The sequence below is a fragment of the Micromys minutus genome (genome assembly GCF_963924665.1).
Source record: "Micromys minutus genome assembly, chromosome: 28".
Classification (NCBI taxonomy): Eukaryota; Metazoa; Chordata; class Mammalia; order Rodentia; family Muridae; genus Micromys; species Micromys minutus.
The window spans coordinates 19,541,260-19,555,761 of NC_137963.1; the positions used below are offsets into that span (position 1 = coordinate 19,541,260).

The 14,502-nt window shown below is 47.5% G+C and overlaps 1 protein-coding gene across 2 annotated transcripts in view; it reads left to right on the top strand.

Moving 5' to 3' along the window:
* PTPN3 (protein tyrosine phosphatase non-receptor type 3) overlaps positions 1-14,502 on the top strand; it is a 109,772-nt gene that overhangs the window by 30,892 nt on the left and 64,378 nt on the right. For both annotated transcript variants that reach the window (XM_080940155.1, XM_080940154.1), the window contains exons 2-6: positions 1,530-1,684; positions 6,368-6,475; positions 6,550-6,592; positions 8,973-9,051; positions 13,849-13,893. In XM_080940155.1, the coding sequence (XP_080796281.1) occupies positions 1,547-1,684; positions 6,368-6,475; positions 6,550-6,592; positions 8,973-9,051; positions 13,849-13,893 (413 nt within the window). In that variant the 5' untranslated portion in view covers positions 1,530-1,546. The remainder of the gene's footprint in view (positions 1-1,529; positions 1,685-6,367; positions 6,476-6,549; positions 6,593-8,972; positions 9,052-13,848; positions 13,894-14,502) is intronic.

Here is a 14,502-nt window from a genome sequence, read left to right on the forward strand (position 1 = left end):
CACCATGTGGGTGCTGGGAATTGAACTCAGGACCTCTGGAAGAGCAGTCAGTGCTCTTAACCGCTAAGCCATCTCTCCAGCCCACACACATTCTTACGATGTATAAAAAACAAATGGGGAAAAGTCACACAGCATCATTAGCCTCTGTTGACCTCTGGCTTCCACTTGCAGGCATCCCCACACAAATGGACATACGAAAGCATTCTGGACCATTCAGAAGCAGCCACTAGTCTGTCTTAAACTTTCAGTACCTGGAATTGGGCACTTGGTAATACGTCATGTCTGGCTTCTTAACATTAAACATTAAAATAACATTAAAGAAAATCCTGCTTTGCACACAACAAGGATGCATTTCTCTGGCTGCGTACCAGTGCATGGTCTAAGCATACCATAATTTTCCATCTTTCAGCTGCCAGAAACTTCGATCTCGTCCCATCTGGTTGTATTATGAAGAGTCTTAGATGTATATATTTGTGAATCAAATGTGTTGTTTTACTGGACACATACTTAGGAATCAGATTGTCGTATCACAGAACGTGTGTTCAGCTGGCTACAGATTTTCCCCAACAGTCTGCCAAAGCAGTCGGGTTAATTTACGTTCTATGCAGCAGCTCAGAGAGTAGGACAGCTAGACGGACGGACACCTTACACACTGCAGAGGGATTTTTTGACCCTACTTTGCATTTTTTTGACAAGTGATTGCCTAAGAACTTCCATTTTTTCCCAGTTTTTAGAAAGAAAAAGCTTTCCCTTTATGTTCCGTATGCCCGTGTGTCTGAGTGTGTGCATTGCCGGCAGAGGGCAGAGCATTGGTTCCACCAGAGCTGGCCTTAATAAGCAGTTGGGAGCCACCTGGTGTGGGTACTGGGACTAGAAGCAGGAACAGTATGTGCTCATACCTAGTGACCCCTCTCTTTAGCCAAAATAAAATATATCTTTTAAAAAAATTGTCTTTTACAAAGAAGTTGAAGTTCTTAATATTTAATATAATATAACTTACTGTAGTGTGCAAAACTTACAAATACCTAAGGTAGGAATTCTGCTCTGGGAAATGAGAAGGTAGACTACCTTAGAGGTAACAGGACAAACAGATCAGTAAGCCATGTGTGTATTCCCTTGACCTAACATGGTGTCACATCTCTGAGCAACATATTCTGCTTAGCGGTGGCCCTCAGTCTTCCTAATGCTGTGACTCATTTATCCAGTTCCTTATGTCGTGGTGACCCCAAACCATAAAGTTATTTTCATTGCCACCTCATAACTATAATTCTGCTCCTGTTGTGAGCTGTACTATAAATCTCTGTGTGTTCCAGTGGACTTAGGTGATCCCTGTGAACAGGTGGCTTGGTTCCCCCTTTCCCCCCAAAGGGGCCATGACTCACAGTGCACTGGCTCAGAATGGTTTGGTACCTTGCTCTCCTACCTACAGGTTCTGCGGCTGATGCTGTGAAGATCCGAGTCAATCTGTGAGGAGCTGTGAGACCTAAGCCTCTGCCTTGGAAAGCACTGACGGGTGTCTCCTCTTGCAGGTTACTTGGCGGCCGTTATGACCTCCCGGTTACGTGCGTTGGGTGGAAGAATTAATAATGCTAGAACCTCCGAATTGCCCAAAGAGAAAACTCGATCCGAGGTCATCTGCAGCATACGCTTCTTAGATGGCTCGGTACAGACCTTTAAAGTTAACGTAAGTTCTCCATAAGTTTCTTTTCTGCCTAAATCCTCTCAAATAGTTTTTAGTTCTTAGTTTACAAAAGGAAAAAGAGATCAGCTGAACAAGGAAACCTGAGCTTTCAGAACTGGTCCAGTGAGGTGGGGCTGAGCATGGGGCCTGTGCTTCTGTCTTAATTCTTCTTAGGGATGTGAACCTGTTGGTATCTCCCAGAGTTGATATGTCTGGGGTGTTGTTCCCCACCTCGAACTTCCCCTAGACAGAGCTGGTCCTTGGACGACTATGTTCTGTATGTGATTTATTGGAGCCCACGTGACTTTGTGTTTTTAAAAATAGTAAAAAAAATTACTAGGATATAAGTGTCCTACTAAAGTGTGAGCCCCTTGAGGACAGGACGGGTGTCCTGGCATACGCCTGGGCACACAGCTTTGCTCTGTGAGATGGTTGGACTCCTGGATGGCAGGAGTCCTGAAGATCCTGGCTGCCTCCTGCTCAGAGCCCTTGATCTCAGATCTTCCCTTAAGCCACTCTGAGAGGGGGGGGACAACAGCTGCCTCAGCTGACTCCACAGCAGCCACCACCCGTGTCCAGGGACTTCTTGTGTCTCTCAGTCCTGATGGCATCCACTCCAGTCCCAAGTCACCTGTGCCCCAGTTTTAAAGTGTTTGTGGAGAGAGGAAGGTGGTAGAGGAGACAGGCCGTATGTGATGGTACAGGCCCAAGATTTGGCACTTGGGTGCTGGACACCGGAGAAGCAGAAATTCAAGGCCAGCCTGGGCCTCAAATAAACAAACTAAATTGGGGAGGGGGTAACCAGAAAAGGCCGTAGCACTTAAACCTTAATGAAAACAGACAGACCCCTGCTGTAGCTGCTACCACTCCCTGCCCCACCTTCTCCTTTGACAGGGACCTACTGTGTAGTCCTGGCTGGCCTGAACTCACTATGTAGACTGCGCTTCCCTGGAAAGCTCGAGATCTGTCTGCCCCTGCTTTCTAAGAGCTAGGGTTAAAGACTTGGGTTCACCTTGTTCCATGCTCCTTGCTCGCCCTGTCTCCCCCTGCCCCTGCCTCCCCGTTTCTGTCTGTCACCATCATCAGTGATCCTGTGCAGACAAAAGACAATTTTCAGTTCTTCCGAACCATGGCCAGGGAGCTGCCCCATACTGTGGATGTATGAGGATGTGTGCAGCAGCATACGGGACCCAGGTGCGCAGACGGTGGCAATGGTTATTGAAGACTTGTTTTCCAGCCTTCCTCCCCACTGCCGGCTCTCTTCTGGACCTGTCTCTAAGGCCGTGCTCAGCTCTTGAAGGGCGAGATGGGTCAGGGATTGAAGGTGCCTGCCACTACGCCTGACAAGCCGTGGGACCCACATGGTGAAAGGCCAGTTAACCGCGGTGGCATGAGCCCTGGGGAGGAGAGTCAGAGATAAGCGAAGTCAGAGGGTCCACGTAGGGATGGGGTGAGAGGCCAGCTGGAGCCTGGGCATGCTGGCCTCTACGCGGGGTAATGACGAGAGCACTGTATCGCAGCCTGACATGGCCTGATTTAAGGGTTACTCATCCCTAAGTAGCCAGGGAGGAAGAGGGCAGAGAGAGAGACTACCGTGGCGGTCCCCGAGAAAGATTCTGGTGGTGGGCAACAGTCTTAAGAGCTTGGCTAGAAGGAGGTACCAGGAAGATGGAGCCAATTGGACCTGCTGGAAGGACTCTCTGTTCTGTTTTCCTGTTCTGGTTTGTATTTCCCTTCCCCTACTTTATTTATTTATGTGTCTATTTATTTAATTATGCTTCCACTGTGTATTTATCTCCTGATGGCCTGGAATTTGATGTAGACCAGGCTGGCCTCAAACTCACAGAGATCCACCTGCCTCCGTGATGTTGGGACAAAAGGTGTGAGCTACCGCACGTGGCATTCTACTCTAATTCCTTTGGGAATTAGAATTGAACAGAATTGACACCTGAAATTATTCTCTAGTTCGGAGGCGAGAGGCTCACAGGGCGGTGTTGCACAGAATCCAAGTCAGGTGATCATGCAGCTACTGGTTGGTGTGGGTGTGTCAGGCATGGCACCTAGCAGGGCCTGGTCCTCAGTGGCAAAGCCAATCGACGTTGAGAGCTACTTTGCAGGTGTCCAGTAAATGACAGTTACTAGTGACATAATAAATCAAAATTATGTAAATGATATCCCAAAACATATAAGTAATAATTAGAGTAAAGGAGAAGTTGGTTCTGATGCATTAGGAGGCTGTCTCGTGTGCTGGAGAGATGGCTCAGTGGGTAGGGTGCTTGCCTGTTACGCAAGCATGAGGAGCTCAGATCCTCAGCACAGAAAATGGCTGATGGTACACGTGGCTGGGAATAGAAGAGCTCCAAGGCTCACTGAACATCCGGTCTGGCTGAGACTGTAAACTTAAGGTTCAGTGAGAAACTTTGTCCCAAAAATGAGGTGGGATATGATTGAAGATCTCCCAGCATCAACCTTTGGCTATCACAAACCCATAATTGTGCACAACATAAACACATGCACGTGCACACACACATGCATGTGTGCAAGTCTGGTAACTTGGAGGAGTGTGTGTGTAACTTGGAGCTGTATTGTTTTTTAAAAAAACCCGTGAGGACTCTCTTGTGACATTGGTGGCAGGTCCAGAGGCCTTCAGGATGGACAGGTGCTGTATCCTGAAATTAGCCAAGTTCATACACAACAGACCAGATCCCACGAAGTCATGTGGAAGAAGCTGCTGCAAGATTGTCTGCATTACCTTGTTCTCCCCACCCTGGTCCCAGCGACCCACTTTCTGCACACTACCTGCTCTCAGAAGCTCCCAGGAAGAACCTCTTCTATACCTGTCTATTTCTGACTTGCACTGTCCTAAGTTGAATGAGTCGGGTTCAAAGCATTCCTTGGGAGGTCTTAAAACAGAATCCCAAATCTCCCAAGTGCTCTGGGCCGGTTTTGTGTGCATGCCTCACACCGTCCGAGGCTGTCTTTTGTTTGTGCGACCAGCTTCAAGCTGGGTGGGCCCACTAGCAAGATGGGAGGGGTGACACTCCACTCTGTCATCCCACTAAACACAAAAGGGTTCCTTGTCCCTGTCCCCAGGTGGACCCCGCTGTCCATGCTGTGACCTAAAATATCTGTCTGCTGTTCCTTGACCGATTCAAAGCACTTGACAGCGTTTGACACTCCACGTTATTCACCCCTCCTTCAGCCAAGCAAGGAAAGAGGTTCTTCCTGTGGCACCGTCCCAATGCCCACACTGGACTGCCCCATAAACACTGGTGCAGGCCGCTGAGTCCCGCCCTGGAGTGAAGTGTGGCTAAATGTCCCCACTGGCTTCTCACTTCAGATGACGAGAAGCAGAAGGGCAGATAATCCCATAGGGGGACACAGGCCAAGTAACTTTGAGGGTATTTTGGATGGCATTCGAGTATTTTTAGCTATTAGTAGAGAGTTTTCCTCCCTGCACACGCTCTGGGCTCCTCCAGGGGAAGGAGCTGCAGCTGAGCCCCCAGCAGCCAACAGGAGCTGACCTGGGATTAGCATTTGCTGTGGGTAATCCGCAGCAAGTCATGGTGTGTTTGCTGTGTAATGTGTGAGTTTTCCAACTGAGAAGTCACTGGAGAACCTCAGCTAAGGGATGGATAACCTACGAAAGCTGAGTTAAGCTCATTCAGTGTGTGTGTGTGTGTGTGTGTGTGTGTGTGTGTGTGTGTGTGTCTGTGTGTGTGTGTGTGTGTGTGTGTGTGTGTGTGTGTCTGTATGAGACTAGAAGACAACCTGCAGTATTATTTCTCAGAAGCCATTAGCCTTTCATTACCCTGGAGCTTCTTGAGTTGGCCAAGTTGGCCAGGCTGGCCAGAGGCCACCATTGGGTACCTTCCTTTATTATTCTTTGTTTTGTTTTATTTTTCCTACATTCCATCCATCCATCCATCCCTTTATCAATCAATCATCTATCACCTATCTATCCATTTATTTACTTATTTGAGACAGAGTCTCACTGTATAGCCACAGCTGGTCTGGAACTCTCTATGTAGACCAGGCTGGCTTCAGCTCCATAGAGATCTGCCTGCCCTGCCTCCTGAGTGCAGAGATGGAAAATGTGCACCACCACTAAGATATGTTTTTATTTTCATGTCTCTGTGTTACTAGTGTACCTGCAGTCAGGCAAGAAGAGGGCATTAGGCCCCTGTGGCTGGTGTTTTAGGTGCTGTGAGCTGCTCCGCTTGGGTGCTAGGAACAGAACTTCAGTCTTCTGCAAGCTCTGGAAGCATTCAGCAATGGAGTCGTCTCTCTAGCCCCCTGCCTTAGTTTTTTGAGACATGATGTCACTGAACCTAGAGCTTCCATATTTAGCTAGATTGCTGGGCCAGCAAGTTCCAGGGTTGTATCTTCCCCTGAGTGTACGTACAGGTACTCCCGCTTGCAAGGCAAGGAGTCTGCTGACTCTTCTCCTCAGTCCTTATCATCCAGAGTGTCTGAACACATTTAATGGCCTTTGTCTTAGCTCTACTTCTAAATCCCTCCTTATAGCCTTGTAACTTGAAATATACTAATGCTTTTGTTAAATTGGGAAGTACTTATATCATAAAATCTTGGGAAATGTTACTTACTCTTTGCCTACTGTTTAAAAAAAAAATACTGTGACTTTTATTTCTTGGTTCATTTTAATCCTTGATCGTTTTGATCTAGAAACAGGATTTGGGCCAGTCGCTTCTGGATATGGCCTACGGCCACCTGGGCGTGACAGAGAAGGAATACTTCGGCTTGCAACACGGTGATGACCCCGTGGACTCCCCTGTAAGTGCCCACATGTGAGACGTGCCACCTGGCTGCTTGGGTTGGTTTCATAGCTTGTTTTTCTCTCTCAACAGAGATGGCTCGAGGCAAGCAAACCTCTCAGGAAGCAGCTGAAAGGTGGGTATGCTCTCGCTTCCCGTGGTCATCGGGTGTGTGGTAAACTGTCTTCTTCTTATTGGGAACTTGAGGGGGCGTTGGGGTCAGGGAGGGATGCTTCAGACAGAGCCACCTCGAGGGTGACGGGAGAGGAGGCAGCTCAGGGCAAGGGAGCATTTAATTATTCTTCCGAGAGAGTCATTAGATGAAGGGCAGTCTTTCTTAGCCCGGTATAAGGAAGAGAGACATAAAAGGGCTAGGGTAATGTCTTAGTTGGTAAAAATGCTGGTTGTACAACCTTAAGGGCCAGAGTTCAGATCCCCAGAACCAGCATATGAAGCTGGGTTCCGCGGTGCATGCCCGTAAGACCAGTGCTGGAGACAGACAGGAATTTCTGGACTTTGCTGGCCGGGCTGTCTAGCCAATGGGTGAGCTCCAGGTTCAGTAAGAGACCCTGCCTCAGACAACAAAGATGGAGAACAGTGGAAGGCAACACCTGACGTCAGCCTGTGGTCCTCGAGTGCACATCCAGACACCTGCACACACAAGTGCACTCTCGCGAACACACACACAAATACATACAAACACACACACACATAAAGGGAGACTGACACAAACCCTCATACGTTCCAGCAACACAGAGGGTGGCTCTCATCCATCATGACTGGGTCTCAGCTCCCAGTGAGACAGCTACTCCAGTCATGCCTGACCTGCCCCCTGGCCAGCCCTCCTTATCTTGGCTTCCTTCATGGCTCCCGTTGGCCCCACGTGTACCTAGTGCCCCAGACTAGCTCGACCAGTCTGCAGGATTCTGTCAGAGCCTCCCTTCATTCTCCTCCATCCCTTTTCTCCCTTTTCTGAGCCCATGCCCTAGTCCTCGGGGCTCCTCAGATACCTTTTATCTGAAGGAAAGCACTAGCTCTCTCCTCTCCTGTCACTTGTCCCTGTGGCTGAGCACTCTTGCTATCTCTTGTCTCATAGTGAAGCGCTTTGACTGCCTGTCAGAACTGTTCAGCTCTGCTCCATACCCTTCAGGATTCGAGACATACAGGAGGTGGCCAGTCACATGAGGCACAACTGCTTGTCATTCTCTCTCTGGCTTGTCCTTGCAGCAACTCATCCTCTGTGCTGAGCCTGGAAAATGCAGCCCAAACCAGATCTGAACCCTGCTCTCATGGTCAAGAGTAGAAGTAGAAAAGAGGAATTCTATGTTAGTACATGTGCATGTACACACACACACACACACACACACACACACACACACACACACACACACGCATGCACACACACCACAGACCATGCCTGAGACACCAAATGAGGGAGGGGAGGGACAAAGACAGGGAGTGGAAAAACTTTGCTACAGACTTAGCGCCACCCACTGGTAGTCAGGGTTGTATACAGAGGCACACACCTAACATTAAAGACTCCTTTGGTGGCAGCCCAGAGGTGACAAAGGAAGGAACTAAGAGATGTTGGAGGGGGTGGGGATGGCGGGGAAGGTGCAGAGCCATGATGAACAAGGCAGAAGGAAAAATGAACGGAAGGATCAGCCAGCTGGGCAGCCCACGGAAGGACTTGGATTTCAGAGAGCCCGAAAGCACTACGTGAGCCAGTAGACAGGACCTTGGCATATTTACCAAGAAGTCAAAAGGTCTCCCCGTGTCTTGGCAAGACGTCTTGATCTTCCATTGCCCTAACCCTGACTGGTCTGATCTTGTGTCAGACACATGGCTGGTTTTAGCCACACAAGCAAAGCGGCACTTGGTGTTGATACCTAAGTAATATCCGAGTGACTTGTGCAGCGCCCGGTGTCCTGGTGACTGTGCAGCGTGCTCTGAACTGAAGTTGTAAAAATGGTTTCCAGCTTGCTTGTTTGTTTTTTTAAAAAAGCAGTCAAGTCAGAAACTTCAGTGCCACCGAATGTTTTTGTCTTGTCACCTGATCCCAGAGAGCTGTTCACATTGCTCCATCTGTAACGTAGAGCCACTTGGCCCGCAGGTGGCCATGGTGGTGTCGAGGTTCAGGATGTTGCACAGAAACGTTGGGAAAGCATAAGTCACTTTGTAAATGCCATCAGCTGCAGTTCTTTGTGAGTTTCACATATAGATGCTAAGTCAAGACTGTTAAACATTCTTAATACAAATACTGTCTGAATTAAGGCAAACGTACAGCGGGGAAGTAGGTGGTGCCATCCTCAAGGCTGACGTTGGATAAAAACTTCTAGTGCACATGCTGTGTAAGCGGTTAACTCAGAGACTCCGGATTTGAAACTGGGGCTTTTGTAATGGATAGCTTGTGTTGGAGTGATGAGTATTTGCTTTATGGGGGAGTAGCAGCTATGTGCATGGGCTTTTATGTTGCTTAAAGGGAAAACCTAATTTGTTTTTGAAAAATGTTGTAGGAGGTTTCCCCTGTACCCTGCATTTTCGAGTAAGATATTTTATACCCGATCCCAACACCTTGCAGCAGGAACAAACCAGGTAATAACCTTTTCCTCTTGACTTTCTCTGTAGTAGCTGCCAAAACAAACAAACAAACAAACAAAAAAACGTACGCTTAGTTTTCTAGCTATGGACAAGTAACTTGATTGGGTATAACCCCCCGACCATCATTAACTCCAAGTAAGAAGTTGGATTGAAATTTTAATCAAGGGTTTGTTTTCAGTTTGTGGCTTACATCCTTCAGCCCCACTCTGATATAATGTCTAGCTTGTGGACATCCTCTTCCCGACTCTATCTGGTAAGCAGTGTGAAAACAGAGACTGTCAGTCAATTCTTGTAATGCAGGCCTGGGGTAGAGCAGTCACCCCACGGGGCATGCGTAATATGAAATCTGAGGGGCTGGGATGAAGTCCCTTGGGGATGTTGACAAGGATTAGCTGAAACCAGAACTTTCCACCAGGTCCCTGTTTGCGGAGGTGACAACCCAGCTTGTCTGTGGTGAATCAGCAGGCATAGGAAGATATAGATAAGGGAAGGAAGGCCTTGTTAGGAACTGTTTACCCCCCAGGGCTTGCAGGCTGTGCTGGTTCTGGTTAGCCCTGGCAAGTAGGTTTTCTGGGTGGGGAAAGTGGAGGGTGCAGAACCGGAAGAGTGCTCTGAGAAATCCAGAGCCTCGGGATGGGAGGTCGGCCAGCCGCTTCCCCTGCCTCAGGGCCCTGCAAGCCCTTGTCGGCATCCCTTTGCTGTTCTCAAGGAAGGAAACTATCTCCCTGGGAAGGAGCTGAAGCTGTTCTGGATTATTGAGTCCCATTTTATGGCAGAAAAATCTCACCAAAGAGATGCTCTTAGCTCAGATATAGAATATTCTCTCATGTTTTTTCTTTCTTTTTTAATGACAATTACACATCGTATTTTTGCTTTTGTTACGTTTAAAGGCCAGCTGTTGGTGTATTGCTCGGTCTTTCCTGCTTGTGTTTGTATATCCTCCCCACCCCCCAAGAGGCAGACCTTGGTGTGGGACTGCATTTATCACTTCAGTAAATGTGACGTCAGTGTAAGGGAGGCCTAGGTGGCTCGTTGGGAAACCACAGTGTGTGCTGTTTTGAATCATTTTGGAGCCTACCCTTCACCTTCACCCCCCCCCACACACACACACACTCACACACACACACCACATTGCTCTGGACTAAGGACATAAATTAACTGGCAAAAAACTGATGACATCATCTGTCAGCACGTGTTTTAAACTACCTCTCTAAGGTTTCCCCAGAGCAGTGTGGAATAGAATCTGGTTGGGGGATTCTTGCAAGAAGAGCCAGACACAATGGTGCACACCTAATTGTTACCTGGAGGCAGAGGAAAGATCATAGGAGTTTGAGACCAGCCTAAGCAACCTAGCAAGACCCTATCAAAAAATCAAGATGAATAGACACCCTTGAAGAGTACGTACTGTCCCCTCCCCCATCTCCCTTTCTCTCTCTCTCTCCCCCTGTGGCCATTGTGACCCACCAAGTTGTTTTACCTTAAGTTCCAGCTCATGCGTGGTCACTGTCACTGTCGTCCATATCTTGTCCCTGGGATGCTGGAGCCCCAAGTGTATGGCACCCCGTATGCACGCTCAAACTTCCAAGTGGAAAAGCTCAAGGGAGATGCTCCCAGGGCTAGCCTCATCTCACGGTCCCCTCTAGTGCCCTTCACGGTCATCAGGGTCTACACCCCTTAAGAAAGAAGCTGAGACCTTGTAGAGTGAGTCTTCCTGTCTCCGAGGAGCATCCAGGGAAATGTGGAGTAGAGAGAAGCCTTGTGGAGAAATGAGGCCATCTTCAAATTCCCGGAGTAGCTGCAGGGATGGGGAACAAACAGAGAGACAATAGGGAGCAGGCTTTAGCTGTGGCAGACTTAGTACTTGTTCTAACCTAAGTTGCAAGTCAGTTAGGTCTGTCTGTGTTACTCTTTCAAGTCACTGGTTCTGCTCTGACATCCACCGCCACCCCAGGGCTCACTTCCCACCTTGAGCTGCACAGTGGACAGTCAGTCTGACTCAGCAGGAATAGGGGCAGTATGGTGTTCTGCAGCTGGGAACCTCAGGGACTATTTGATCTTTTTCTTAGCATTGGGGTTGGATTCCTCCATTATTTCAGACACTGGGTTGGTTTTTGTTTTATTTTGTTTTGTTTATGTGAAGGTTTTAACCTACATTCCTGGCACATACGATCTTCTTAGGTTTGCAGCCTGTCCAAAGAGGACTTTCCTTTTAAGGAAATTTGGCTCCCAAGAGTCAAAGAAGGAATGTGGTGATGGTGGTGTTGGTTCTTTTGTTTGTTATTTCAGAAGGGGCAAATCATTGGTTTTTTTGTTTGTTTGTTTGTTTGTTTGTTTCTGTTTTGTTTTTGTCTTTCCGAAGTTGAGGTCCGTTCCATTTTAAATTCTGTTACTGTGATAAAATATCCTAACCAAAAGCTATGTAGGGGAGGGAGAAGTGAAGGGAGGAAATGCATCAATATTCACAGTCAAGAACATACTTACTCCATACTCGCTTACTTGTGTTCCCTAGTCAGTTTCCTCACTTCTTAGGGAATGGGGCTGCCCACAATGGGTCTTCCCGTATCAATTAACTTAATTTAGGCTGTCCTGTAGACATACCCACAGGCCAGCCTGATGTAGACAATGGAGACATTCTGGACAGTTGGCCATCACAGGATCTGGATGGAGTACATTCTCAAAGGGGGTCAAACTTTTTTAAAGTTAGACATGGCCGAGTTTCTCCTGTTGATAGCTTTCCTTTCTTCTCAAGGGTTCTTACATGTCTGTTTATTGTGAGCCCCCACAACTGCTGTTACTGATAAATTTAGATTGTTCTCAGCAGCATTCCTCTTACCGACACCCTCTAATGACAGTTTGAGCTCCCTGAAGAAAATGACAAAGCCTCCTAAGTTTGGGGCGCGTTTTATGGTTCTCATTTCTTTATATGTGATTCTGTGGGGTTGGTTCTCATTTCCTCTGTAAAGGACCAGGTGGCGTTTATTTGTTGAAGGATCTCCCGAGTGTTCACGGTCTCATTTGTAGCCATCATTGAAAGCGCGGGTTTTACCAGTGGATCATTTATAACACTGCCCCTCTCTTCTTTCTCCTAGTATCCTTCCAGGAGGAGAGAACACTTAATTCTGGTTGAATGTTAGCCTGGATAAACATAGAAACCAACTAGAAAGAACTGGTTATGTTGTCCTAGGTGGGAAAGATGATCCCACTACTGAGTGGACATGAATTAGCACAAGTATTTTATTATTGTGACCAATTTTTTAAACAAGAAGCTACTTAAGGGAAGAAGGGGTGGTCTTGGCTCATAGTCCTAGAGGTTACCTTCCATCACGTTAGAAGGTGTGGCTGTGAGAGTATGAGGCAGCTGATCTCGGTGTTCCCATGGTCAGGAAGCACAGATGAATACCTGACCAGCTCACTTCCTCCCTTTATTCAGTCTGGGACCCCGGTCCATGAGTTTATGTCCCCAGAATGAGGGTGGGTCTTCTATCTTTACTTAAACCTTCTGGAAGTGCCATCAGATACGCCAGAGGTATATTTTCATACTGATTGTAAATCCAGTCAAATAGATAAAAAGGTTAATCACTCCTGCCCGTGTTCAACACAACACGGAGTGGTGACAATTGTGTCCGAATTATGACATAGATCCTAAGCTTAGTAATGACTTATATGCAGCCCACAGAGATTGTTCTTGTAGCTTGTCTGTCCAGGATAAGGGAAGGCATCTCTCCAGATTGGCAGTTCTGACAGTAGAGAGTTCATTGAGGTGTATATTGCTTAATTTTGTAGTGTGATGTTTTTTATTTGCAAGTTCTTCATCTTAGATGTTTGATAAGTTAAAATAGAGATGGTGTCACAGCCTCACAGATTCACTGGGAGGCTGACATGAGGAAGAAAGTCACCCAGCCTCAGACTGCACACAAGAGCTTGCAGTGCGGTTCCAAACATCCAAGTCTCAAAACAGCCAGCTCCGTGACCTTTGTCAACCCCAAGGAATATGAGACTGGTTTGTTTAAGTTGCCAGGATGATCTCTCCCTGCCCCAGCACTTCTGCCCCGGCTGTATTAGCTTTCAGGAGGCTTCCCTTTTGTCATCTTTGGCCAGACCCTGGAATGTCAATCCCGCTTGAATCTGGGTTTTAAAAAAGAGTAGGAGATGGAGCCAAGCGTCACATGTATGCCGGTCCCTAAATATAAATGCCTCCGTGGTGCTTTCTGGCCTTACCAGGGCTGTTGATGCTGGCCTCCTTTTCTTCTCTTTGTCCCAGAACAAAGATGCAGCCTGCAGAGCTCTGGGGCCTGGAATAGCTTGCCCCCAGGACAGCTCTGGCTTTCAAAGCTGACTCTGATGATCGCAGGTCCTAGCAACAAGGCCACCAGCTCCTGTGGTTCTTAGGCTCCAGGAAAAAGACCAGCTGGGTGTTGCCCTTCAGCCAACCTGTGATCTCCACAGACCCACACTCTCTTAGCAGTTTCACAGAGGAATGGGTGTGTGTGTGTGTGTGTGTGTGTGTGTGTGTGTGTGTGCCCATGTTTAGAACAGCAGCCTGTGAGTGTGTGGGCAGCTTGTACAGAATGTTGTGGGTCCCTGTGCCCCAGTTAAAAGCCCATGCAGCAAGGTGGAGTCTCCCTTGGTTCCTACCCCATTCATCCCCTCAACATGCCCCAGCACAGAGCACCTAGGCAGTTTGCAAATAGGTGAAATGGTATTTGCAGATACTCTTGTTTTTTCAAATGTGTGCTTCTGTTGTTCTTGCTGGATTTTGAGCACTTGTTAACAAACACCTCTGTTCCCCAGGCATTTGTATTTCTTGCAACTGAAGATGGATGTTTGTGAAGGAAGGTAAAGAAAATTTTGAATTCTTCTTTTCCCGGTTTGAATCTAATGAGCATGCATTCCTGTATTGAGTTTAAACCAAGCCTGTGTGTTAGGCTGTCTTCAACTCCCTCATGGTTTACTGAGGCTAACGATGGAGAAGCTTCATTCTGCTTTACTACAATGTGTACAAAACATACACTGGCTGTTCTGGTAACGACTTGGGGAGATTTAAAAGGGAAGGAAAGATGCTGAATGTAAGACAGGCCTCAGCTCCAATAGCAAATAGGTGTAAGTCAGAGCCACTTCAGAGACCGTGGTACTTACGGGTGACTTGTCGGCTCCCGGGAAAGCATTGCGTTCAGATGAGCATCTGCCTGTGAGTGGGCACACTAGGTGTGTGTACCCAGGGTCGCTTCAGTGCTTGGACGGTATCTGAGAGTGGCCAGAAAGAGAATTAAAATTCCAAGCCCTCAAAAATCTCATCTTCCAAATCTTTGGGATACTCTTTCTTAAAAAAACAAAAAGTTTTTTTTACTTATTAGAGACAGAATGGATGAGTGTATATGTACATATGCACGTGCACATGTATGCACAGTAATACACATATGTGGAGTTGGGTCTCTCCTTGTGCCT